The 26,068-nt window shown below is 55.4% G+C and overlaps 7 protein-coding genes across 7 annotated transcripts in view; 4 read left to right on the top strand and 3 right to left on the bottom strand.

The window, feature by feature from the left end:
• Positions 1-1,313: 1,313 nt before the first annotated feature.
• CCMA1212_000763 (uncharacterized protein) lies at positions 1,314-2,042 on the bottom strand (the record flags this gene model as incomplete). The annotated part of the gene is made up of 3 exons (XM_073698220.1): positions 1,314-1,520; positions 1,732-2,000; positions 2,036-2,042. The coding sequence occupies 3 exons, from the start codon at positions 2,040-2,042 to the stop codon at positions 1,314-1,316; spliced, it is 483 nt and encodes a 160-aa protein (XP_073563914.1).
• A 2,482-nt stretch (positions 2,043-4,524) lies between these two features.
• Positions 4,525-4,848, bottom strand: CCMA1212_000762 (uncharacterized protein; the record flags this gene model as incomplete). Its single annotated transcript, XM_073698219.1, has 1 exon — positions 4,525-4,848. One exon carries the CDS (start codon positions 4,846-4,848, stop codon positions 4,525-4,527), a length of 324 nt encoding a protein of 107 aa, XP_073563915.1.
• A 670-nt stretch (positions 4,849-5,518) lies between these two features.
• Positions 5,519-8,127, top strand: CCMA1212_000761 (uncharacterized protein; the record flags this gene model as incomplete). Its single annotated transcript, XM_073698218.1, has 2 exons — positions 5,519-7,947; positions 8,027-8,127. Exons 1-2 carry the CDS (start codon positions 5,520-5,522, stop codon positions 8,125-8,127), a joined length of 2,529 nt encoding a protein of 842 aa, XP_073563912.1. The 5' UTR covers position 5,519.
• Positions 8,128-10,132: 2,005 nt separating this feature from the next.
• Positions 10,133-10,987, top strand: CCMA1212_000760 (uncharacterized protein; the record flags this gene model as incomplete). Its single annotated transcript, XM_073698217.1, has 1 exon — positions 10,133-10,987. The coding sequence occupies one exon, from the start codon at positions 10,133-10,135 to the stop codon at positions 10,985-10,987; it is 855 nt and encodes a 284-aa protein (XP_073563913.1).
• A 4,020-nt stretch (positions 10,988-15,007) lies between these two features.
• Positions 15,008-17,217, top strand: CCMA1212_000759 (uncharacterized protein; the record flags this gene model as incomplete). Its single annotated transcript, XM_073698216.1, has 2 exons — positions 15,008-15,937; positions 16,006-17,217. The coding sequence occupies 2 exons, from the start codon at positions 15,008-15,010 to the stop codon at positions 17,215-17,217; spliced, it is 2,142 nt and encodes a 713-aa protein (XP_073563212.1).
• Positions 17,218-18,147: 930 nt separating this feature from the next.
• Positions 18,148-23,994, top strand: CCMA1212_000758 (uncharacterized protein; the record flags this gene model as incomplete). The annotated part of the gene is made up of 6 exons (XM_073698215.1): positions 18,148-18,154; positions 18,202-18,286; positions 18,841-19,171; positions 19,267-21,329; positions 22,668-23,052; positions 23,239-23,994. 6 exons carry the CDS (start codon positions 18,148-18,150, stop codon positions 23,992-23,994), a joined length of 3,627 nt encoding a protein of 1,208 aa, XP_073563211.1.
• Positions 23,995-24,239: 245 nt separating this feature from the next.
• CCMA1212_000757 (uncharacterized protein) overlaps positions 24,240-26,068 on the bottom strand; it is a gene marked incomplete at both ends in the record, with an annotated part of 2,170 nt that continues 341 nt past the window's right edge. Inside the window, one exon of the mRNA XM_073698214.1 lies at positions 24,240-25,321. Within this exon, the coding sequence (XP_073563216.1) occupies positions 24,240-25,321 (1,082 nt within the window). The remainder of the gene's footprint in view (positions 25,322-26,068) is intronic.

Raw genomic sequence — 26,068 nt, 5'->3', positions numbered from 1 at the left:
TCGAGAATGGACGAAATCTTGGTGAGGCTGAGTCAAGGATCGGGGAAAATGGCACGCGAAGCTGTACAGAGATATTGTCAGTTTTGCGCTATCGACACCCCGGCGAGAGCCACCGCATGTGGCTCCCCGACCAGCTGAAAGATTGTAGGCACGGCTTGAATCTAACGTTGAATGCCGTGTGGCTTTAGCATTTGAAGCTTACCGTTAGTGGCGATTATTTGAATGCCATTCAATGAGGTTTGCTTAGCGGTTTGGGACATGGCTGGAAGCTAGAGCTGTTGCTAGAACTTCAGGGTCTGTTCTTTTCGCGTTCCGATTGCGCCCCCTTCTGCTGCTCAATCAGAGACGAAGTTACTATAAGGCTTGTGTATCGCCATCAAGTACTTCATGAGTGACTCTCAGTCTACGAAACCAACATGTCGTGAGAACTACACGCTTGACGCTAGACTAATGGCCATCCCCGTTGAGAGAAAAGCCAGTCAACGGATATCCAAAACTCTCATTGTCAAGAGATACCCAGACGGTTGGGAACTTGGCATCCTGATGCCTGTCATTGATGGCTGCTAGGTGCCAGGTGCTCAACGAGAATCGTAGTTCTACATCCTACCAGCGGACGATCCCTGGCCATGGAAGCTACATGTACTGCTAGCGATACTGCTTTTCCTTCTAGAAGGCCAACCCTGGAAGTCAGTCCATCATCTGTCGACAAGCTGATCGTCTCTCCACACTGAGAATGCATGGACTGTGGCTCAGAGGCCGGACTCATCCGAAGAACCACACTGCTCTGTATCCGTACGATGAAGCATCAAAATCGTATTCCCATTGCCGAGTCGCACGATGACGGATGACAGGGAACAAAGCCCGTCTCGAGTCATGATGCTTGTGGGGCTGGTCAAACCTTGAGGGCTATCGACGCCGGAAATCCTGAGTCCAGGAGGCGATGCGGCCGGCAAGAGAATTTGACCTCGAAGAGGACCATGAGAACTCACCCTGAGTAAACTGATATCAAGAGTTGACAAAGATGTCGGACCTTCCTAGAATTGATACTCCGATTTTCGGGATGACTTTCATGTGAGAAACGTCATGGGCGAGCACCGCTTCGGATTGTCAAGCCATGATCAAGACCCGATAAGTGGCATCGGAATGTGCGTTGGCCTGGAAAGCTGTCATGGGACAAGCAGGAGTACCCCTGCCAACAAATCTTCACATGTTGCTTCTTCCAACCGGGATAAGATGGGAGGTCCATTCATCCATCACAAAACCCAGTGGCAACATCACCAGGGGGGAAATAGGCCCTTTGTCAAAGATATGGATCAACCGAACGTCCTATCGGTTCTCCTTTTGGTGAGTCCAAGTCGAAAGCCCTTCAACAAGCTTGGGACGCCTATCACCAGCCGCCAAGTTTGAGACCTGTTGTCTGTGCAAGGACCCCCCAGTCGGCTCCTGGGCGGGCTTCTCCTTCGCCTCTTGTCCAATTCTCCCAGATCTTCAAAGTGGGTAATGTGATCTTGTGTCTCAGACTGCCGAGGGCAGAATGTAACACTCATACATCACCAGCCTGAGGCGGGGTTGGGCCGGGACACGTTCGCCGAGGACTGCTTGTGGAAGTCTCCTGCTGGCTAGTCTGATAAGAGGGCGTTTTTGGAAGCATCTCAGAGGGTCCGTTGCTCATCCAGGTCTCTTTTGCCCAGCGGAGAAGCGTTTTGGCGTTGGCGCTCTGGCCCTCCCGACTCCGGTGGCTGGCGATGGGTCCTCGCCTCCCCAGGGAAGGGAGACCCTGTTAGTAGGAGCAGGGCTTCGTAGCAGAAAATAGAACGAGATCGTGCGCTCCAGTCTGGCTAAAGCGAGCACGTTTGAAGAGGCGCTGCAGCTAGCAGCAGCAAGGAAAAAGAGAGGCAGGGCAGGGCAGGGCAAGGCATCGTGCAAACACTGTTGCAGGGGGCCACGGCGGTTGGGCAGCGGAGCGTTTGCGGGCAGTCGAGTGGCGAGGGAGCAAGAATCTGGCAGCAAAAGTCAGGCGAGGAGCAGTAGAAACGCGGCATTGTTGGAGCCATATGCGAATGCATGACAATTGCCAGCACTAGAGCAGACGCGCGCGCGGCGTGTTGCTCACGTACACGGATGGGGCACCGTCGGCAGCGGCGTTACGGAGTAGAATGACTTGATTGTCGACCAGCGGGGCCAGATGGTGAGGCTCTCGTGTGGTGTTGTAAGGCAAGCATTCGATGGTCGGAAGTCCTCGTTGCTTGTGAGTAGGTCGAAGTGCTGGCAACATCACCATGATGAAGACTGATCCAGGACGGTTGCTGGCTGGATATTGCAACGACCCGGCCGTCACCGAGGCACACATTGTAATCCTTGTAAGCAGCTGTTGACCAGTACTTGCATTCCTGGCGGCTCACGCGCTGCTGGCCGTGTACCATTTGCTGGGCATATACTCGGTCGAATAGGCCATGCTGCCTGCATCATCAACACCGGCTAAGAAGAACGACGCAGATGACGGTAGCTAATACCCGAAGACCAGCATCCAATACGTCAAACACTCCCTTGTCTCTGGATCAAGTCCCCGAGTCCCCCCTTGGCTGTGCAATGGTCCGGCCAATGTCCACCATAGGGTTAACCGGATGCAGCAATTGAGATCAAGCACTCTAAAAAGGGCACATGGGACACCCGCATGCATCTCTCAATGATGATCGATCACCAAAGTGTAGGTGAATACCGATCTAGCTGGATTCTGCCTGGGCTCACCTTGTCGCTGCAAGCCTTGCCACAGAGAAATTGAGATTGCATGTATGTCTCGAACTCGCTTTGCCCAGGCGTGGTGTAGCTCGTAGGGGGATTGGCCCTCAGGCAAGGGAGGCGAGGCTGGAGGAGGGGGGAATGAGGTTTGGCTCAGATCAACGACCATGTATGTACGAACGTCTACGGGTACGTGTATCCCACGACGTTCATGTGGCACAGGGCAGAGGGTCTCGGCAGGCTGCTCCTCGTGCATGTACGAGAACACACGGTGTTGCAAAAGGTGATGTCGATGGCATACCCGACTGGTCAACGGCTGACGCGAGCGCCGTGGCAAGCCCATCTTTGTCCGCATAATGGTGGCACGACTTCGCGTACTTGACTTGGTACAGCACTTCGCACTCAATTCGTACGAGTACCACTCGGACTCCGCGTAGCAGAGCAGCAGATCTCAAGCATCGGCCCTGGCCTTGGTCGGTGATAAGGGTTTAGCTGGAGTCTTAGCTGCTCTGGTGTGCACGCCACAAATTGACAGCGCATCAATCATCTGCCGCGCTTGACCAGGCAATGCATCAGCGGCCAGCGAGTGAGAGGATGGCATGTGTACGACGGGATCCCGGGACTCTGGGGACGGATGGGGCGGCTAAGCAGGGAAGCCGGCCGTCCTCAGTTGTTGATTCCTCGCTGATCCATGGCGCGATGCTATTGGATCCTCAGTCAGTATCATGCTTGGTCAAGGCCGGGGGCAGCTCCCTGTCCAGAAGCCAAAAAGAATCTGCTGCGAAGCCAGACGACGCCGGTTCGTGTCCACTCGCCGGGCTCTCTCACGCGTTCTCTCACATCTCTCTTCTCTGTCGCTTTGAGTTTTTCTTGCCGTTCCGATGAACCCTTGCTGCAATGGAACCTTGACAGGGAGCCGTGGGTGGAGGAGATGCTGGAGCTTGATGTGGCTTGCTCGAATCGCGTAGAGCCAGTTGGACCACGGGGGCGATGGTATACGATGTGCTGTTCAGAGCACGTATGTAGGTCTGAAGCAACCCGCGTATGGACGTACAGTATCGTATGTACTGGTACGGAGCGCATGTGCAGCATGAGGCGTTTGTTCGTATGTGGAAACGTGCCAAAAGACGTGGCAGCCCAGATCTGGCGCACGCAAGAGACGACGGGCTCCGGAATGGAACGCCGTTCCTTGGTCTGCGTCTCAGTATCTGAACATGTTGGCAGTAGCGGCAGCAGCCAGTGCTCGGCAGAGTCATGATGCAGGACGTCGCTCCGTTTTTTCCGCGCCCAAAAACGATGCTACTGCAGCGCTTCTCTGCGGCCGCGATGGCTTCAAGTCGTCGTCGCGGTCCGTCAAGCGCGAGTCGAGGGACGGGATCCCCGCTAGATTAGGTTAGGGCGGGCAGCTCGGACTTGAGTTTAGCAGTAGCACGAAAAGCACAGACGCTCAAACGGCTGCTTCGTGCTCCTGTAAAGGTGTGGATGTAGCTACAAGCATATTCAGGCAATGGACGCAGTTATCGCACGTACTGTATCATGACCAGCAAGGTGATGGGAGCAGACAAGCAACAGCCTCCCTGCCCCGGTCGGGATGCTGGGGAGCTGCTGGCAAGGAAGGAAGGACCCTTCGGATTGATCCCTTCTCTCCTGCGGTGTCTCGCCCCCGATGCCCCTCCTGCTCCGATACGTGCGGACACGTAGCCCCCGACACTGTGCAGAATGGAGGAGCAGATAGCACACCACAGTGTGGGATGCAGCTTGCGAAGGACGGTTCCAGCAGCACTCTCACAGCGAACCATTGCGCCCATTGGTGGACGTCGAGCTGGAGAGGAATGAGATGTGGTGGCGCCATAGGCTCGCAGCATTGGGTGCACAGTGCCAGACGCGCAAGCCGTCCGAGCCCGGCGACACAGTGCATTGTTGGAAGCTGCCCTGGAGGGTTATAGCGCTCTGTCCCCCCTCTGGTGGCCCGCTGCGACCCCTCCGCGCCCCTCTGTGGTCCTCTGGGGCCCTCTGTGGCTCGCTGGGGCCCTCGCTGTGGCCCTCGCTGGATCGCCGGCCGGCAGCCCCACCGCTGTGCAGCTGCAGATGTGCCTTGGCGGCGCCCATTGGCTGCTCGTCCCGGCCCGGGGCTGGGCGACTGGGCTCACCGCCTCTTCACGCCTGCGACGCCCCCCGCCCGCGATGCCTCCAAATCATGCCAACCCGCCGACCACCCACTCCAACCGCCCAGCGTCCCCTCCATCTCACAGTCCTCAGTTCGCGATATTGATCCCGTCACTGACTGACTGACTGCTACTCTGCTACGCCATACCACCGCCAGAGTAGCACGCACAGTCGCCATACAGTCGCATATACAGTAACGGCACTACTTGTCTGCTTCATGCTGCTTGCTTGCTTGCTTGCTTGCCCGAACTGACTGTGTGACTGTCCCATCCATCGACTATCACCCTCTCGACCTTATCCGACTCACAGACTGACTGACTTGGCGCCCGTGTCTCGTTCTAGGCACCCAGAAAAAGCGTCCCATAGCGCCGTCCAGCTGGCCTGCAGCAAACCGTTTCGTTTCTCTCGCACCCCGGACGCTTCCCTTCTCTCTTCCTTTTTTTTCCTTCTCTCCCCGCCGTAATCCCCGAGCATCCCTCTCAGCGCCCAGTGCCAGCAAACATCACGAAAGAGCGGTGTCAACGCCTCAGATCTCGATACAATACAGACGCCCTTTGCTCGCATCCAAGCGTTCCGCTTGAATTGTTCCTCTCTTCCCTCTCTCCTCCCCCAGAATGACCCTCGACTACAATGTCAACGGCGGGGGCGATGCCTTACTCGATCTGACCTACGAACAACACCAGCGGGACCGGGCTGCTGCGTATAGCTACTCGACATCGACCACTGCTCACTCAAGTCCTGGCCCTGCGTCTAACCTCGTCTCCGGCTCGTGGAATCTGCCCATCGACATGAACGCCAACGCCGGCTCGTCTCAGGGAGCTCGAGGCAGCTCCCCGGAGGAATACCACCCAAACTCGCCTCTCTCACACATGTCCAGCCCTCACAGTCACCACTCGCCGGTCCAGCACTCGCCCTATCAGCAACCCACAAACCCGTTGACCGACTGGGCTCTTCACCACCATCAGCAACAGGCCGCTTCCGCGGCGCAGCAGCACCAGGTTTTGCCTGCTCACGACTTGACGCAGTACATCCAGGATTCCCTGTTGAACTTCAACAATACCTTTTCTGGATACCATCATGTCGACTACCTACCGGCCACGACGCAGGCTGCAATGCAGACACATTTGCTTGAGTCGCCCTTCAGCTCGATGCCTGCTTTGGATGATACCGCACACGCAATGCACTGGGGAGGCGCAGGAATGGGAAACTGGCAGGACTTTCAAAACACCCTGCAGCTGGATGGGCTGCCGACCGTCGGCAGCAATTCGCCTACTGGAACCTACCTCGAGGTGCTCTCACTACCGTCTTCATCCTCTGGTGATGGCTGGGCAATGGTGGACTGGGGACATCCCGGCCACGAGCTCTTCCAGCCTACGCCCAGTGCCGCCATCTTCAACCCCTCCCAGACTCTGCATTTGAGGACCAACTCGGATTCTTCCGACGGCCGCAACTCGGTCGAAATCGGTAGCTTTGAGGAAGTCGCCCCCTTTCCCTATTCGCCCTTCTCACCAGACTCTGATGGCCAAGCCGACAACCACAACAACGGCCACCGCAATTGCTACTCGGCTGATGGCCACCATCACCACCATGACAACGGCCACAGCCATGCCCATGCCCATGGTCACAGCCACAGCCACAGTCACAGCCACAGCCACAGTCACGTCCACAGCCCTATCGCGGTAGCTGCCCCGGTCTCCCTCAAGGGCGAGCCGTCCACCCGCCACAGCCCTGGCAGCGGAGCGGGCTCGGTGTCTCCCTCATCGTCCAGCACCACCTCAAGGAGGAGTGCTGGGAGTGCGGGCATCCGCAAGAGTCCCATTGCCAAGGCACCCAAAACCGTCGTCAGGCGCGTCTCCAACGGAAAGAAGGATGGATCTGTCGAGAAGAAGGTGGGCCGTAGAAAGGGCCCTCTTTTGCCAGAGCAGCGAAAGCAAGCCAGCGAGATAAGAAAGCTGCGTGCTTGCCTGCGATGCAAATTCCTTAAGAAGACTTGCGATAAGGGAGAGCCATGCGCTGGATGCCAGCCGTCTCACGCTCGCCTCTGGCAGGTTCCCTGCACGCGGATCGACATCAAGGACATTGGCTATTTCATGAAGGACTGGAAGGCCGACTACGAGAGGCACATGGATCGTGGAGTGTCCGTCTACAACGTCAAGGGCTTTGCGCAAAAGGAGACGCTCATGTGGATCACCCATGGCTACGGCTTTGCCCTGCCCGTCATGGTCCGCGAGGTCTTCGTTGCCGATGACAGTTGCTTCTCTGTCGAGTGGGTCGAGTCGTATGTCACTACCAACGACACCATCGACTTTGAGACCCGGACAGAGAAGCTCGATGTAGGTGCCGAGGGCATCCGCATCGACGCTCTTTCCGAGTACCTCGACAAGCACATCGAGGGCCCGTTTGAGGACTTCATCGACGACCACTTCGAGGGCACTCCCTTCATCACCGAGATCCTCAAGACTGCCCACCGCTACTACGTCAAGGAGAAGATGCCCGTCATCCGAAAGGCGCTGAAGCTGGTCCTTGCCTATAACTTGACCATGCACATCACCATGGTCGAGAGCCAGGGATCCGAGATGCCCCTTGGCGGCCAGATCGACGACGAGGACTCCAAGTACTACGGCCGCACCGTTGCGCCTGTCATGATCAACTTCCAGATTAAGTGTGCTCTGGCTGACATGTGGCGCGAGCTGCAGAAGGACATCCTGGAGGAGCTCTCTGCCCTCTACTCGGGTGTCTACAGCGGCGAGAAGATGAAGAACTGGCCGACCATCTTCCTCTTGGCGTCCATCTTGCTCGCCGTGTGGGAGGAGATGCAGTTCGACTGCCACTACCGCGTGCCCGACCCCGTGGCGGTGAACAAGTTCTGCAATGACATGGAAACAACCCCTGTCGGTGTTATTGTGGGCCTCTTCCACGCCATCTCTCAGAAGCTCCCGGCCTTCACCGACTGGGACACGCGTGAGCACGGCCACCTGCTTCACAACAACGTTGCCGTCTGTGACGCCATGACTGAGGTGCGACAGCATGTTCTCAAGCATGGTAAGTTTGCACCCTCTGTGTTCCGTCTGACATGACCCTGGTGGACACGAACTGTATGCTAACGAACTCTGCTCTACAGAGGCTTACCTGCGGACCCGGAGAGAAGCCAAGTTTGACCGCTACGATTTTGATTCGCTTTCAAACAAGTTCTTGTCGAAGCTTGTTATTCGGGCCAACTAATTCCTAATCGTTTCTGTTTCAACCTCTTATTATCGTCGTCTCGTAGCGACTGGCCCATTTAGACGCGGCTCGTCACCATCGTTTTTTCATCATACTTCACGACTTTCCTTTCACATGAACATGTTTTTTCACAGTCATTCAGCGACGGCGTTGAGATAAGATTCTCTGCATAAATCTCTGAGAACGACCTTTGAGCTCGCGATCTGCTTCACCTTAGCGTTTCTATTCTCTTCATTGGTTGACCGCCGCCATGCAACACGACGTTATTGCGGAATGTCTTACGAGCTTGATATGACTTTCTTCCACGAATGTATGACTTGAAGAAGAAGACCTCTCCTTTTATCTCTCTCTCTCTCTCTCTCTCTCGATCTTTTTACTCCGGACTTTTACTCCATCTCGGGCAGCTCATCGTTTTTTAAGACACGGGAATCTTGCGGTTTGATATATTTTCAGTTTTGTTTTTTTGCGGCGGAGAGGTGGACACTCTCGACTATGTTCGTTATGGGATCAATGTTGCATGATGCAGTGGTTTGGAATCTACGGCGAGTGGCTATGCAGCATAGACGAACATGCATGGTATAAGGCGCCTTGGGCCAAAGCTTTCGACCTGGCCTTGGATGGAGCGGGATGATTTGACATGCCTTGACCAGTTAGGCAGTTGGGTGCGATGGCTGGGTATGCCACGAATAAAAAAAAGGCTTTGACTATTCTTAATGGAAGCAAATGTGTCGCATGACGCAGCCTCGAGTATGATGAATGTGACTTGTACAAAGCATCTCGTATATCGGCCCATTGGGCGAAGCCGCAAGGCTGTCTCTGAAGTTGTGAGTCGAGGTTTGCGTAGTAATTGATCCTGCATGTACTGATCGCGGTCCTAAGAAGACGGGCTCCCTTTGAGTCGCTCATGTCGCATTATCAAGTTCTCTCAAGCGTCTGGCGCGGAGGGCGAATGGCGTGTTGGTGTCCTGAGCCGTATCCGCGCGCAGTAGGGACATTTACTGATGAGATCAAAGGAGAAAGGAAAGAGCTCGGCGAGAGAAGGAAATGCTGAATCCCTAGAGGAAGGGAAATCTGTGGTATCTTGTCGGAGCAAGAAGGTTATATATTTATGCCTGCGTACATTTATGTAGCGCTCGTGTTGGTAGCGTTCAGCTTGGCCTTGGGATGAGCATTAGAATGCTTGAGTATTGGGGTCGAAAGTAGGTACGTTTACGATTATGTTAAACGTCTCAAAGCCACAACCTCAACAATACAGATCCAGGACCAAGACCCTTGCTGGGAAATGTTAGAGACAGGCTTGAGTACTATTGTAAGATGCGTGTGCACTTGGTCTCTTTTACAGCGACTGGGAAGTGAGAGGAAGAAGGCGCTTAAACTAGCCGAGAAGCATGTTTGATCAGTTGCGAAGTAGTGATAAGCAAAGCGTCTGAATCTGTGACGAGGCGTAGAGGTTCGATCAAGACAGCACTTGAAGAGCTAAGTGCTTTTACAACTGTATAACACACTCATAGACCCTGAGAGGCTTCATCGAGGGGGACAGCCTGTATCACTTGCTAGGATAATCGGGGATACGCAACATTCTTCATATTGATGCAAGCGCTACGGCTGGCAAGCTGGAAGAAGCATAGGAGAATCATCTCGGTGAGGTTCTTGTTGATGCCCTCACTTGACAGCTGGCAGCGAGGTTACTTTATGTGATGCGTGCATCTGCTGTGCACTTGGCCCGTACTCTTATGCCCACGCTCTTGCTTCCTGAGGCCACAGGGAACTTCAACAAGCCTATATATTCCGGCCAGTTTCTCTCCCTTCCTTCTCTTCTCTTCCTTCTACACATCCATTCCGCCTCCTCTTTCAATCTCTTTTGCAACAAGTCTTCCAAGTACAACCTCATCCAGTCAATACAATCTTCGTCAGTCCATCCCACTCATACTGCCTCATCTCAAGTCCCAAGACGGCCGGCTCGCCAACGGAATTCTCTATCAATACCCATCTCCATCCACACATGATGGATGCCTACATTCGCAATCAAAGACACGCCCTCGACTATCTCGTCACCAAGGGCCATATCACTATTAACAAGACCTCCGTCATCCGCCTCAACGAACATGGCTTCTTGTGCGCCGACGGTGAGGAAGATATGCCACGGGAGACTCTCCTCAAGGAGCCCTGTCTGTTCCAAGCTGGCGCCGATGCTGTCGTTCAAGAAGAGTTTCTTCCGTCTCTGCTGGACAGCCTCTTGGGGTGTAAACCGTGGAAGGATATGGATACAGAAGAAAGCTATGCTACGATCATCTCCGTCTTGAACAGCCTCCCAGGGACGACCCACGCTGCTTGGGCTGCTTTAGCAGACAAGCTGGCATTCACTACTGTGCGCAAAAGATCAAAGTCGGCTTTACGCGAGAAACTTGAGAAAGCTTGCGAGGAAGAGGCCTTGGACTGGAAGGCGTTCGATTTCTTCAAGAGAGCCTGTGAGGATGGACCAAAGCTCATCCAATTGGACCAGGCTGAGATCCTTCTGTACAAGCTCATGGGCGTCAAAGACATATCTTCAAGAGATCTTTATGGCCACGCCCTTCTTTATGACGCTGAGTCTGCTGAGAGCATCTCAAGCTTGTTGACTCTGCTCCGGGTCATCCAGAGGGGCCTAACCAACGACTCGTCGGCCTTCTATCCACTGCTGCGTAGAAGGTGTCAAAATTTGGAAAGTCTCCTCAAGAAGTATAGGGCAACTCCTAGAATCCAGCAGTTCATTGAGGTTTTCATTGACCAAAAGGTTGGAAACGACGGCAACGACAACCGCAATGAGGGAGATTACGAGAAACTCCAGCCACAGAAGAAACGACGTTGCCGCAAAGACTGAAGTTTGGGAAGACAGCTCCCACTGGATCTGCTTCGGAAGGACATGGCGTGATGGTCTTTGACTTGGGTGGTCATTTGCGATCCCACACGAGGCGAAGCGGTTATGCCTCTTTGAGAACGTTGGATGCTATTGAAGCACGGCAAGCAGAGCCGCAGCAATCGAAAATAAAGGACGAAGAACAACACCTACGAAGAAGGACACAAAGCGGATAGGATACAAGGCTGGTTCGGAAAGGGAAAAGAATTATTGAAAGAGGCGCGGCCCGGTTCGGAAATTTGATTGCTTGGGAGACACGATGGTGTCGCAGGGATACGGCTGGGAAGGAGTTTGATGGTTCAAAAGCTCGGACAATTTGCTATATATTTTCTCTTGATTTTCTCTTGCATCACATGCAACACATGCTCCGGTTTTTCTTTGCGCTTTCTCCTTGGAGATGAGAGCTGGGTCGCAGTTTCATGGACGGGTTGCAATGCGCTATCGAAGAGTTGAATTTGAGAGACTCCAGTGCTGCGATGAGCATTTGATACTTCGTATCTAGCAACATACTTACGCACCGTTGAGTTGCCGAGGAATGATCACATCCCTGCCTTTTTTATATCAGATCATTTAAGCTATTTGCCACCGGCAGATCGTAAGTAGGAACGTAAGGTGAAGTGTTGCTTGGCAGGGCGGGATCGCCAGGGTCTTGTGCTGCACAGCCAGACCAATAGTAGCTTCAACTACAGGCTTGTAACATGGAGGCTGCTGTTAGATCATTCTGGTCCGCAACGCCTGGGATCTACCTGAGCCGCTACTAGGGTGATAGAAGTTCTCGTTCTATCCCGAAAAACCTGGCTTCCTTGGAGCACGGAAGTTTGTCATGATACCTTAGCCTCAGAAGAGAATGAGGATTTCCGCGGTATCGCCGACCCTCGGATAGACGATAAAGAGACAAGGCAGGGGCGCTTCATAGCGACATTCGCCAGCCTTGGCCTACAGTCGCCCTTTTCTTATCAGCAACTCGAGCATATCCAGCAAATGGCTCATATTCTTTGGCTTCGAGGAGCCCAGCGCCATCGTCGTAGCACACCCGAACCTTCATTTGTCATCCTCGACACCATCTCATTTGGCATTCTCAACACCACGCAGCATCTTCGAACCGTGCAACAGGCACCTTTATGGCTTATCGTGAAGGGCGGCCCCGCTTGTCTCGGCCCCTCCTGAGGTGAGAATCGCGGAGGTGATGCAATTGCTGCATTTGACCCTTGCTCGGATGACGACAGCCTGACTCGAGCGGAAGATTCCTGCCTGTTCCTGGACCCCAGGCAAGCGCGAGGATGAGGCCAAATTGCGACTTGGTACCAGGGAAGCAGATGATGGACTAGACTGAAAGCAACGACGCACGAGCAGCGATGGTTCTGAGGCAGTTATGCGAAATCCTAGCAGCAGTTCACACGTTGCCGCGCCTGGATGAAGCAGCGGCGCTCGGCAGCGCAACTACGTCACTGATGCGGACCGCTGGTCCGATAACGCGATGGTACGAGTGACAAAGGAAGAGAGTGCAGCATCTCGGTCGAAAGGCGGCAAGTCGGGCCTGCATAATCAATATTGCAATCTTTTTTCCAGACAGTGAACCGGAGGCAGAGAATGGCTGGATGGCAATGCTTTGATAAATTTTTTCTCGCACTCTTTGTTCGCCTCCTTGATCGCATGTACGTACATACTCGCCACGGTGATGAGCCGCAAGCTGCGCAAACAAGCGACGATTGCCAGCCAAAAGCGCTGTTGCGCTCACGGTTGCCCGGATGACACACCAGCGGGGTCCGCTATTGGACGGCTGCCGCTGCGATAAGCCCCACCCGCGCTTCGCCAGGCTGACTGTCCGCTGTGGCCAGGCACCTTCCAGGGAGCACCTGTAGCCCCTAGTGAGCGCCTGGCTGTGATTTATCCGGATTCGGGCCCACCGGTACTTTGCGTTTTATCGCAGAGCTGCGCGCGGACGAGGTACCGACAGTGTCGCGCTTTCCCCGGACGGTTCTGGATCATTCTCGGGGCTATTGGCTGACGAATCAATGACTGGGGGCACTTGCCACCACTCACCCGCCGCGGTACGTGCCAGTGACATCCCCCCCAAGGCGAGCAAGACGGGGCCCGTGCAGTCACCGGTTGGTCACTGCGCTCCCCTCGTTTCGCCGCTCACACCTGCCAAACGGTCACCGCCCCCTTCAGGCTGCCACTCCCCTCGATTCCTACATAAGGACCTCTTCCTGCCCATCGTCAGCCAACTTCTTCCTCTTTTCTTCTTTCCCTCCATACCCTCACATACCTCTCTCTTCCATCTCCTAAGGAATAGCCGTTAACAGCGCATCTTCTTGCTCCATCTTCGAATACTCCAGTCTCAACAGCGAACAGCACCAAGTCGCCATCATGCAGATCTTCGTCAAGACCCTCACCGGCAAGACCATCACCCTCGAGGTCGAGTCGTCCGACACCATCGACAATGTGAAGTCCAAGATCCAGGACAAGGAGGGCATCCCCCCTGACCAGCAGCGTCTCATCTTCGCTGGAAAGCAGCTCGAGGATGGCCGAACCCTCTCAGACTACAACATCCAGAAGGAGTCCACCCTTCACCTGGTTCTCCGCCTTCGTGGTGGTATGCAGATTTGTAAGTTTTCCTGTTTTGCCTCGTGTGACCAAGCAGCCAGTTGCTAACAACTGCCTTCAGTCGTCAAGACCCTGACCGGCAAGACGATCACTCTCGAGGTTGAGTCCTCCGACACCATCGACAACGTCAAGTCCAAGATCCAGGACAAGGAGGGCATCCCTCCGGATCAGCAGCGTCTCATCTTTGCTGGCAAGCAGCTTGAGGACGGCCGAACCCTCTCCGACTACAACATCCAGAAGGAGTCTACACTCCACCTTGTCCTCCGTCTTCGCGGTGGTATGCAGATCTTCGTCAAGACACTGACGGGTAAGACGATTACCCTGGAAGTGGAATCATCCGATACCATCGACAACGTCAAGTCAAAGATTCAGGACAAGGAGGGTATTCCTCCTGACCAGCAGCGCCTGATTTTCGCTGGAAAGCAGCTGGAAGACGGCCGTACTCTGAGCGACTACAACATTCAGAAGGAGAGCACCCTGCACTTGGTCCTCCGTCTCCGTGGTGGTATGCAGATCTTCGTCAAGACACTGACGGGTAAGACGATTACCCTGGAAGTGGAATCATCTGATACCATCGACAACGTCAAGTCCAAGATTCAGGACAAGGAGGGTATTCCTCCTGACCAGCAGCGCCTGATCTTTGCTGGTAAGCAGCTGGAAGACGGTCGTACCCTGAGCGACTACAACATCCAGAAGGAGAGCACTCTCCACCTGGTTCTCCGTCTCCGTGGTGGCCAGTAAATGCACCTCCTCTTCACGATGGCACTCTTATGATTGGTTGGACGACTCGGCGTTTTTGGGAATTCATGGCAAATATGGGAACTTGGCCATTTGCAGTGGTCATCAATATCTTATGTTAGCACACTTTAGTGTTGCCTAAATTGCGGCACACTTCAATACAACTTGTAGACCGTCTTTTTAGACTGGTCGTACTTTGCATGCACTCTCTCATAAACTCCCTCTCTATTGTGAAATCTGTAAAATGAATGCTTTGTATGCCGGGAGTTTACGCAAGAGCGCGTTCCGGGGTGATGCGTCACATGCCTCTTAGTAGTGGGGTTGCCACCACGACCCGCCATCTTCGGCACACTTCGCAAAGCTTCCGACAATTTATAACCATTACCCACCCAGGTCTTGGAAATGGGCTCTTGACCTGGAATATTAGATGCTCGACAGGCGCCGCCATGTTTGACTGCTGGCTTCCAAAACAGTTGCCTCCGATCAGACAACTCTTTCCGCCTTGACGCCAATAGAAAGGCTTCGTCATACGACGTTAGCTCCCGTCACTTACCTCGGTCCAACCATCGCCCTGTTTTGGGCAGCTTGCCCATCTTCGACGAATAGCCTTGCAAGGATGTCGAGATCGGGTTTTTGGAGATGACTTCATATTTCTTCCATATCAAATTCGAGCTCTATCCGACCGAAGACCCTGCAGCTGGTGATCAAGCGCTCGAGGCGCGGAGTCGCCGGGATATTTGGCTGCCATCGACCGAAACCAGCGTTTTCGACGATCTCCCCGCCCATCCTCGACCTCCCCGCCCGGCGACGCGCAATACCGAGACGCCCGACAGAAACAGGCGGATATCCTTTGGGGCCTGGGCGGCTTTGGAGCGCAGAGCGGAGATTGGCGCAACCTCGAAGCCCGGGGTCATCGACTGCGGCACCCCGCGACCACCGACGGCCAACGGCGAACGGGAGACCAAGAGCTTGCCGGAGCGGCAGTTGCTCGGACGAGTGAACAGCTTTCCACCGCCATCGTCGACAGCCGCCTTGCAACCGCAGACTGCGGTCCGAGACTGGAGGTTTGGGCGCATCAGTATCGAGACGCTGGACCCCGACTGGTTATACAATAGCAACATGGCTGGAGGAGAAGGCAGCAAATCTGCTGCTGGCGCCGGACCATCTGCCGCACCCGCTCTGGGACCATCATTTAGCGGCGCAGGTACGGCGACAAAGGCAGAGTTTGTCGAGCTCGAGGGCAAGAATACCGAGGTCGGATGGGGCATTGTACACTTCTACAGAGAGGGAGAAGAGACGCCCGGGCTTACCTCCAACACCGAGGTGGCAGAAGAAACCGAGAACGCGCAAGACTGCACCACGCTGTGCATCCCTGCCGTCCCGGCTTACATGACGCCGGCAGACTTTCTGGGTTTTCTGGGAGAACGATGGCAGAGAGACATCAGCCACTGCCGCATGGTTATGACCTCGCGGATGAATCGATATCTGGTGCTGCTCAAGTTCCGGGATAGCAAGCGGGCGAAGCTGTGGAGGCGTGAGTATGACGGCAAGATATTCAACTCTATGGGGGTATGTCCAATCACCACCGTACACTGTCATTTTTCTGCTTCGATGACCTGTGCTGACATTATGAACAGTCACAAGCCTGCCATGTGGTATTCGTCAAGAGCATCACTTTCGAAACCCCAAGCCTATCTCGGGGGCTCGATTACTCCGTGGCATCCTCCTCGGCAGCTGTTTCGAACAGCCTGAAGCCCTTCCCACCTCCAACCCCGAATCTTGTGGAGCTGCCAACATGCCCCGTCTGTCTGGAGCGGATGGACGAGACGAGCGGATTGATGACGGTGCCGTGCTCCCACGTCTTCCACTGCACGTGCCTACAGCGCTGGAAAGGAGCAGGATGCCCGGTTTGTCGCTTTACGAACCCTTCGGAAGAGCGGGATCCCTCAAATCCCTACAGCCAGCCCTTTGGAGGGGCGGTCTCGAATCTGTGTAGCGTCTGTGATTGTGCCGACGATCTCTGGATCTGCCTGATATGCGGCTACTTGGGTTGCGGCCGCTACAAAGGGGGACACGCCAAGGATCACTGGAAGGACACGGCGCACTGCTTCGCTTTGGAGCTGGAGACACAGCATGTTTGGGACTATGCGGGCGACATGTGGGTGCATCGTCTCATTCGCGATAAGGGCGACGGCAAGGTTGTTGAGCTACCAAGCAGAAGCACTCACACAGCCAACGGCGAAGGGGCAGATGAAGACATGGTTCCGCGGGCAAAGCTGGAGACGATTGGGCTCGAATATACCCACTTGATAAGCAGCCAGCTCGAGTCACAGCGGGCCTACTACGAGGAAATGGTGAGCAAGAGCGCTAGCAAAGCGTCAAGGTACGCATCCGAGGCCGAGAAGGCGGTCATGGAGGCGTCCGAAGCGCGGGAACAGCAGGCAGCCTTGCAAAAGGAATATGAGGTTCTGAGCCGGGAGACGCTCCCGCAGGTGGAGCGCGATCTCGAGCGCGAGAGGACCAAGGCGAAGCGGGGCGAAAACCTCGCCAGGAGCCTCGGCCAGTCGCTGCAGGAGGAGAAGCGGCTCAACGAGGGGCTAATGAAGCGCATCGAGCATCTGGACGCGGATGTGCAGGCGATCCGCAAGCAGCTGGAGGAGCTGAGGGCAGAGAATGCGGAGCTGAAGGAGATGAACCGGGACCTGACCATGTTCATCTCTGGACAGGAGAAGCTCAAGGAGTTGGAGAGCCAGGGGCAGATTGAGGAGGGGGAGCTGGAGGGGGGGACGATGAGTGTACCTGAGGGGAAGAAGAAGAGGGCGAACAATAGGAGGAAGGCGAAGAAGTAGCTATCGTTTTGTTCTGCCTAGAACGAGTTGTGGTGATGGCAGTGGTAATGGTATGTCATAATGAAGCAAGACGAAGCAAGACTCGTGTATGGGTTTGCATCTCGTGCAGGTTTCTTGCGAGTATTGCTACTTTCTGCTCGTGTGGATAGAATGTCTAGACGTCTGTGAATGGTGAATGCGAATAGACTTGATACAAATCTCTGGTGACCGAAATAGTCTCGGGGTCAGTGCCGGTCGCGGTTACGGACGCTGTGTCCTCCTCGAACTCACTGAAGGCAAAGGCAAAGAAGCATACAATAAGAGTTAGTTTCTTGCGGCTTCAACTTGTTACGTGATGGAAATGATGCTGGTGTGGATGAGTTTGTTTAGAGTTTCTTAGAGCTCACGGCAGATTTAACGAGATCCTGCATAGACATGGATTCTGCATTCAGCACAAGGCACGGTATGAGAGGGTAGGGTTGCTGATTAGAGTTGGGCGAGCATGGACGATCTTATTGTTTTGTTTGAGATCAATATCCTGCATTTGCGTGATGAGAGACAGAATTGGAAGCATTGCTAGTCTCCTTGCGTTGGAAGAGACAGATATGAAACAAATTCACATAAGAAGCATTTCTGTTCTTCTCTGGGGCTGATTCTCACCCCAGATGAGTGGCGAGACAGCGTTCCTACGAGATGAGACAAGATCATTCTTGAGCTTGGAGTCCATGCTGTTGTCTTCTCCCAGCAGCCCTATGAAGACAGACAGGGAGTGTCCAGCAAGCTTCTCTGCCGGTGGTCCGTCCGAGGTTACGGTAGGGAAGGTACCTTTACTGTGCGTGGTTCTACGCTTCAAGCTTGAGCTTCCTTCCCCCCTTGTAGCTTGTTGCTATCAGGTGGTAGCTGCGCTGTAGTAATTGTGAGGTGGTTTGACGGCATTTTCAGGTGTTGGCCATGGGTGGTGAAATTGGCCTCTGTAAGTGGCGCGCTCTTGATGCGTCGATTCAGCTAGCGAGTACAAGTACATGCGGAGAGGGGAGAGGGGAGACGAGAGCGGGGGAAAGGGAGCTTGGGGAGGTACCTTTGAGGTAGAGTGAGGTACCTGGTGATGCCCCGGTCGACGGGGGATTTGCTTCCTTTTTGTTCCTTTTCTTTCCCTACCGCGGCCCTTCTTCCTCTTCCTTTTCCCTTCCACTGCCTCGATTCTTCCTGCTTGAGAACCTCTTCATCTCCTCCAATTCCCTTACTTTTCTCAGTCGAAAAGCTGCCTATCCTATACGGACCCCTCTTTCAAAATCACAAGCTCAAGCGGCCATCTTTACCTCATCCTTGCTGGCGCAAAGAGCCCCTCTTCCGCTTCGCGCCGGAATCGTCATCCATTCCTGTTTTTGGTCTAAAAAGCTTCGAGCTGCGGGTGATCTCGTCCACTTTTTTTTTTTCTCTCGTCATCCTCCTCGTTCCTCCTCTCTCTTCGCGAGCTCGACACACAGAGCTATCCGGGTCCTCTAATCATTCATTCAGCGTTTCGACCTGAGCGGCGAGCAGCGTTATTTTCTCGTTGGTGACAAGAAAAGACTCGGGACCAGGTCAGGTAGCGCAACGTTGGCAGCTATACGAGACGAACCGATAAACAACTACAGAAGACAGCTGCAAGCTGCAACAAGGCGCTGCAGCCATGGCTTCGCAGGAAGCTGCAGACAGCGCGGCGGGGGCCGAGCCGAAGGAGGTGTCGGTGGAGGAGCCCCAACAGAACCGGGAGAACGAGCAGAAGCAGTTGTCGCAGCAGAATCAGCAGACTCGACAGAACCAGCAGGTCGCCAAGGAGCTCTATCCGATGGTCAACTGGAAATACGACCTGTTCCTCTACTTCATGGGCAACCTCGTCAACCTATTCTTTCGAGAAGTCGTGCCGCGCGGCTCGTGGAGGGTTCCGCAGACAGGACCGGTGCTCTTTGTGGCGGCGCCGCACGCGAACCAGGTATGAGGTCCATTTTCTGCGATGCTCGCTTTGCGCCTAGTCCAGGGCAAAAGGCGACAGTCAGGCTTGTTTGCTTACATGGCTCGTCATGATAGTTTGTTGACGCTATCCTCCTACAACGCACACTGCGCCTCGACGCCAACCGCCGAGTATCCCTCCTGATCGCGCAAAAGTCCGTCCACGGCTTCATCGGCTGGGGATCCCGCCAGGTCGGCTCCGTCCCCGTCGGCCGAGCGCAGGACGCCGCGAAGCCCGCGACGGGCCTCATCTACCTCCCAGATCCCATCAACGACCCGACGCTGATCCGCGGCGTGGGCACCAAGTTCGGTCAGGGCGAGGGCGAGCCGCAGGGCATGCTGTTTTTGCCGCCCGGCAAGAAGACGTCGGGCGAGAGCGTCCACATTGACCAGATCCTGAGCCCCGAGGAGATGCGCATCAAGCGGCCGTTCAAGACGCAGCTGGCTCTCCAGCAGCTCACCGGGCGCGACGACATTGACGAGGAGGGCCGGTTCACCAACAAGTCCGTCAACGGCCCGGCGCCGGGATACCAGGGGACCAAGTTCAAGCTCGCGCCGCATACCGACCAGAGCAAGGTGTACGAGGCCGTCTTTGCGCGTCTGAGGAACGGCGGCTGCGTCGGCATCTTCCCCGAAGGCGGCAGCCACGATCGCTCGGAGCTTCTCCCGCTGAAGGCCGGCGTCGCCATCATGGCCCTGGGAGCTTTGGCCGAGGCGCCCGACTGCGGCCTCAAGATTGTGCCCGTGGGCATGAACTACTTCCACCCGCACAAGTTCCGGTCGCGCGCCGTCATTGAGTTTGGCGCGCCGTTTGAGATCCCGCGGCACCTTGTGGATATGTACCGCAACAACCAGCGCCGAGAGGCCATCGGCCAGGTCCTAGACACCGTCTACCAAGCCCTCAGCTCCGTCACCGTTTCGGCTCCGGACTACGACACCCTGATGATGATCCAGGCGGCGCGGCGACTCTACAACCCCACGGGCAAGAAGCTGCCGCTGCCGGTGGTGGTGGAGCTGAACCGTCGCCTGGCTCTGGGCTACGAGCGCTACAAGAATGACGAGAGGATAACCAGCCTGTCCAAGAGTGTCAAGGAGTACAACTCGCAGCTGCGCTATCTCAACCTCAAGGACCATCAGGTGCAGTACGCCACCATGTCCATCTGGAAGGTCATTGTGCTCTTCATCTACCGCTCCATCAAGCTGCTGGTGCTCTTCCTCTGCACGGTTCCCGGCCTCCTCTTGTTCTCGCCTGTCTTTGTGGCCACGAAGATCATCAGCAGGCGCAAGGCCAAGGCAGCGCTGGCGAGCTCAACAGTCAAGATCCGCGGACGCGATGTCATGGCGACGTGGAAGATTCTCGTCGCCTGCGGACTGGCACCTACGCTGTACCACTTCTACTCGATCATCGTCGTGTGGAGGGCGTGGTACGACCGTCTCTGGGGCTACTTGCCGGAATGGGTGCCCCTGATCCTGGTGTATTTTGCTACTTGGGTGGCGTGGATGGTCATATCCATTGCCGCGCTGCGGTTCGGCGAGGTCGGCATGGACATTTTCAAGTCGCTGCGGCCGCTGGTGCTCTGCCTGGTTCCGGCGTCCGACTTTAACATTCACAAGCTGAAGCAGAGACGGGCGGAGCTCAGCGCCCAGGTGACGGACCTGATCAACACGCTCGGGCCGGAGATGTTCCCCGACTTTGAAAAGACACGGCTGGTTCCCGACATCTCCAAGGTGGAGACGGGAGGAACCCAGGCGCCGTCGTCCGCAGAGGCGCGCGCTCGGCGAGACAGCGACCAGTCCAGCGCGGGTGTCGAGGCGGAGACGCCGCCGCCGCTGTCACGGCGCAGCACGACGCAATCCAGCCGCCTGCTGCCTCGCAACGACTCGTTCAGTAACATTGGCAGGGTCGGCATCTTCTCAACGCGGCCGCCGTCGCGATCGCGGAGCCGGTCCAACAGCTCGGGCGGTGGCTTTGGCTCCAGCGGGTTCCCCATCAGCGGGTTTACGACGCTGGATTCCAAGGAGGGATTCAATGAGGCTAGCCGCAAGATTCGAGAGGCGATGAAGGACAGGCGGAAGAAGTCTGACAAGGTCAAGATGGAGGCGGGTGGGCATGAGGATGAGTCTGATAGCGACGAGGATGGGTATAATGAGGCGAGGAAGAAGAATATCTGAAGACAGAGAAAGACAGAAGAGAGGAACAAAGAATGGCCCGCTTAATGAATGCGATGCGGTGCGGCCGATGTGCGTAATGCGGTTTCAGTTGCGGCTTCTCAGCGGTGTTTGGTTGTCTGGGTCTAATTCTTGCGCATATAGGCATCTTGTGGAGTCTAATACACGAACATTGAACAGCGGAAATGACTGGCTGATGAGAAGCTTGGTCCAAAAGTCGTGAGTGTTTTGAGATGTGGCTGAATGTCAACGCAAGTTCGGCTTGAAGGTGCGGATTGTCTTCTGTCGGTAATGGCGGGGCCACATGTTTCTCGGCGGATTGTGAGTAACAGCTAGAAACACTCATCCGCACAAGAAGACTGCTGACGGTTTTTGACAATTTCGACAGGGCTGAAAAGTATTAAATCATTTACCGTTGTGATGATGAAATGCTGGTGAGTTGATAGGTCAAGTGGGCGGGATGTCGGCCGGCGAATTGGCATGTCGAGCTCGGAGATGTCGGCGAAAACGGGAACAGAGAAAGGCGGCGGTGGGGATGGTCTGGTTATTCAGAAAGGGTTAAACGATGATTACGTGTCGAGAGGTTTGGAAACAAGAGACAGACGAATGAGAGAAACGGCTTTGATCATTGTTTTATTGGTAATGGCACCTGGTTGGGTATAGCATGCGGAATATGAGATGACAATGACGACGCAATGCAGAGGAGGATCTCTGAGGACATAAAACGGTACATGGCAACAATGGATGGAATTCACTTGATGACTGAAATTCCCCGTTTAGGGCGAGCCGCCTCCGCAGCGCCGGCAAGGCAAGCCGGCGGAAGCTGGAGAGGAAGAATACTAAGGTATTACCAAGGGAAAGGGGATTGGATTGATTGGCTTTCGCGAATTACGTGTATCCATGGCTTTTATTAGCGGGCCTTTGGATCGTTCCGAGGGCGAGACGCCGGATCTGATAAGGGAAGTCGGGGTGGGATGGCCAGGGGCACTGTAGTTGTTCGTTAAATCCGAGCTGGTTGTTTGTTTGTTTGGGGGTGGGCGAGGAGCAGGAAAAGGATGGATTGAATGGTTGGGGAGGACCCTGAGCTGCTTGGTCATCTGTTGATTGATTGATTTATTTAAAAAAAGTTGCTCTCCTTGTTGATTCTGGTTCCCGATTTTGTGGAATGACTTGAGGCAAGCATCATTAATAAGAGAAAATACATCAGCGGCGAAAAAAACAAAGGGTTCTGCTATCCACTTGGCCTTGCCTCGGATCTTTCCTCCTCCTCTCACCATGTCCACCACCGACACAAACGGCCACGGCAGCAGCACATCGCGCATGCCCGTCAAGCAGAAGATGGCCGTCTCCCTGAAATCCCTTGTGAGCTCCGTCCTGGGCGCGGTCCCCGGCGGCGTGGCCAGCGCCATCACGGGCCCGGCGTCGGGCTCGGGGCCGGCGCCGATGGAGGCGCTGTTCCCGCGGACGCGGCCCGAGGCCGACGGCGACGAGTGCCTGCGCGACTGCGAGAGCTGCTCGGTCAAGTACCCGCGCGGCTTCAAGGTGGACGAGGAGGACGTGCTGTACGGGCACGTCAAGGGGTGGAGCACGCATGTGCTCGTCGGGACGGGCAAGACGGACTGGGTGCGGGATGTGGCGGATGAGAAGGGGAGCGTGATGGAGGCGATTGACAAGGTTGGGGGGGTTACGAACGGGGTGAGTCTTGTTTTGACGTGATTCTTCTTCTTCAGCAGTTGATGAGGAGTGAGATGGGGGAGGAGGAGGAGGAGGAGGAGCAGGAGGAGTGAAGTGAGATGAGAAAGAGATACATATATGGTGGATGAGATGAGATGAGATGAGATGAGATGGGGAGGCTGACGCTGACACTTTATACGCAAACAGAGACTCATGCTGTCCGCGTCCAACCTGCCGACGCCTCACGACACCACCGACTACTCGGAGCCCACCACCGCCCTGCTCCTCCCGGCCTTTGCCCTCGTGCACAACGTCCACCCGCGCAACGTCCCCCAGCTCATCGCCGACGTCGTCAACCGCGCCCCGACGACGTCGTCCCCGCTGACCCCCTGGCAGTCCCTCATCCCCTCCTCCCTGCCCAGCCCGCCCGACGCCCCCTCGCTGCCGCCCCTGACGCTCGAGTCGTGCCCGCACGGCGCCGTCATCCTCATGTGCAGCCAGAGGACGCGCGACGCGCGCTGCGGCCAGAGCGCGCCGCTGCTGCGCAAGGAGCTGGAGCGGCATCTGCGGCCGCTGGGCCTGTATCGGGACTTGCATGACGAGAGGCCCGGCGGCGTGGGGATCTACTTTATCAGCCACGTCGGCGGGCACAAGTATTCGGCCAACGTGATGGTGTATCGGCGGCCGAATGCGTTTGGCAAGGATGACGAGCCGTTGCCCGAGGGCGTGGCCGAGGCTGTTGCGGCCAAGGACGATGGCGATGGTGAGAAGGCGGAGGGACAAGGGGAGGAGAAGAAGAAGAAGGGGGACGTGGGCGCTGCGCAGTGCATTTGGCTGGCGAGGGTGAGGCCGGAGGATTGCGAGAACTTGGTGCGGTATACGGTCTTGAAGGGCAAGGTTGTGAAGCCCGAGAGGCAGTTGAGGGGAGGGTTTGATAGGAGGAAGGGGTTGATGAGTTGGTGAGGGCGGGTTGTTTGGTGGGTGTGATTTGTTGCGGAGTATTAGACTTGTTTAATATATGGAAAGCTAAGGATTATGAGAGAAGTTTTCTCTTGCTCAAAAGGCTACGAAAAGCAAAGAAATTTCAAAACAAGTTCCTCTTGCTCGATTCGAGCTCAGGTTCATGCCCTCACATTTCCAGCCCGAGACCCAGCGAATCAACCCCCCCCNCAACAGCCAAAAACCCCGGGTCAATCCAACCACCACTCTCAAGACGTGAAATGCCGACAGCATTCGTTCTGGCACTCCCTCGGAGAATCCAATCCACTGCTATCCTCATCCTCCAATCCAACGGCAGCTTGCTTTCCCTTGGACGAAGTAGTAGCTGGCACCGGCCAACCAAAGAAGCTGCTCCTTGGAGCAGGAGCCGCTGTCTTGGTACCTGCATTGTTTCCGTTCCCCCTTCCGTCCGCCTTTCGACAAGACGAAGCCATCGTCGGCAGCTGAACGAACCCCCTCTGGAACCGATACCGATCCCCCCTGACCAGCGCATCGCTCCTCGCCAACGCAGCCCTCTGCTCCGCCAAGCCTACGCGCATCATGGCGCTCGCCGTCTCCATCTGCCGCGTAATCTTCCCGAGCCTGTGTCTAATCTCCTCCTCGTCGTCCCTCAGATGGCGCAGCTTGTCGAGCTTCTTCATCCAGGCGTCGCTCTCCTGCCGCGTCGACAAGTTGCCGCCGCTGCTGCCTATGCCCACGGGCGATTTATCCGATAGGATGGCAGTAATGGTGGTGGAGGAGGAGGAGGAGTCGGTGAGAATGTCCATCTCGTGACGCATAAAGCCGAGCGGGCTCTGAGAAAAGAGGTCCCATGCGGAGCGGACTATGAGATCGGAGAGATGGGCGCGGTGGGTGAGTGCTTCGTCGTGGCGCTGGCGGAGGGTCCGTTGTGTGTGGCGGAGAATGTTGAGGCTTGTTGAGAGGCGCTGCTCGTGGAGGAGGTGCGCTGATGAGGATTGCTGGTCGGAGGATGGGCCGGCTTGGTTGGTTGTCTGGGAGGGGGAGCGCTGCTGTGGAGGTGTCCAGGGGGGGATGTTGTCGTAGGGGTCGAGGAGTTTGGTTGTCGGCATGCTGGAGGATTGGGGCTGGGGTGGGAAGGGGAAGGCTGTGGTTGGGAGGGGAGGGAGGGAGGATGTTGATGTTATGAGATATTCTGGAGGGACTTCGTTGGAGGTTGACTTGGATTTGCAGGATGAGGAGCCTGAGGATGCGGATGGAGGGGTGGTCATGATGATGATGATGAGGCTGTCTTGCGTGAAGTTGAGGATATTCGAGGTCGAGGGTCTGTCCGCTTTGGAAGGCTGTGTGAGTGAGTTGTTGTTTGGAGGAGAGCAGACGTTGGCGGAGCTGTCGAGCCGGAGGAAGCCGGGAGAGGAGAGAGCAGAAGAGTTCCGTGGTGTCGGCGGAAGCGTTCTTTATGCTGCTTGACGGGGCAGTGATTCAGAGTGTTTGCGGGTGTCTGTCGTCGGGCCAGAGGAAGTGCGTTTTGAGTTGATCAGAGAAGGAGAGGAAGCTGAGGGGTGTCTGAATCACGTATAAGAGGAGTGAGGAGCGTCTTTCTGCGTGTAAGACTTGGAAGACGTGGGTGCAAAGGGCTGCATATCAAAACAAAACAAGTGATCTCGTGTGAAGAGTGTAGCAATCTAAGTGAATCGTATCTTGTATCATGTTCTGTCAACGGGATTCTTGCCATTGACGTGGATGCTCCCTCACCTCTCCGTCTTCATGGCCCTCATTATCCCGCCCGTGTATGTGTAAGTACCATCTTTCACACACGCCCATTCGTTTCAAACCATCCAGATCATTCTCATCAAAACGCATATACAACGCGTGCGCAAATATCCAAAAGAATCCCATGACACACACACACACAACTTACTTATCCAGCAAATCCAATGCACGGATGCTCCCAACATGCTCCGAGTGAGAAATCTCGTAAAAAAAAAAAAAAAAAGAGCCATGACCATATCCCAGAATCATGATCATACTTCGTATCCAAGCAAAAAAAAAAAAAAAAAAAAAAAAAAAAAAAAAAAAA

Source organism: Trichoderma ghanense (assembly GCF_004382785.1).
Source record: "Trichoderma ghanense strain CCMA-1212 chromosome Unknown scaffold_0, whole genome shotgun sequence".
In the NCBI taxonomy this organism is placed as follows: domain Eukaryota; kingdom Fungi; phylum Ascomycota; class Sordariomycetes; order Hypocreales; family Hypocreaceae; genus Trichoderma; species Trichoderma ghanense.
The sequence above is the reverse complement of the archived record's forward strand: the minus strand, read 5'-3'. Positions and strand labels throughout refer to the sequence as shown.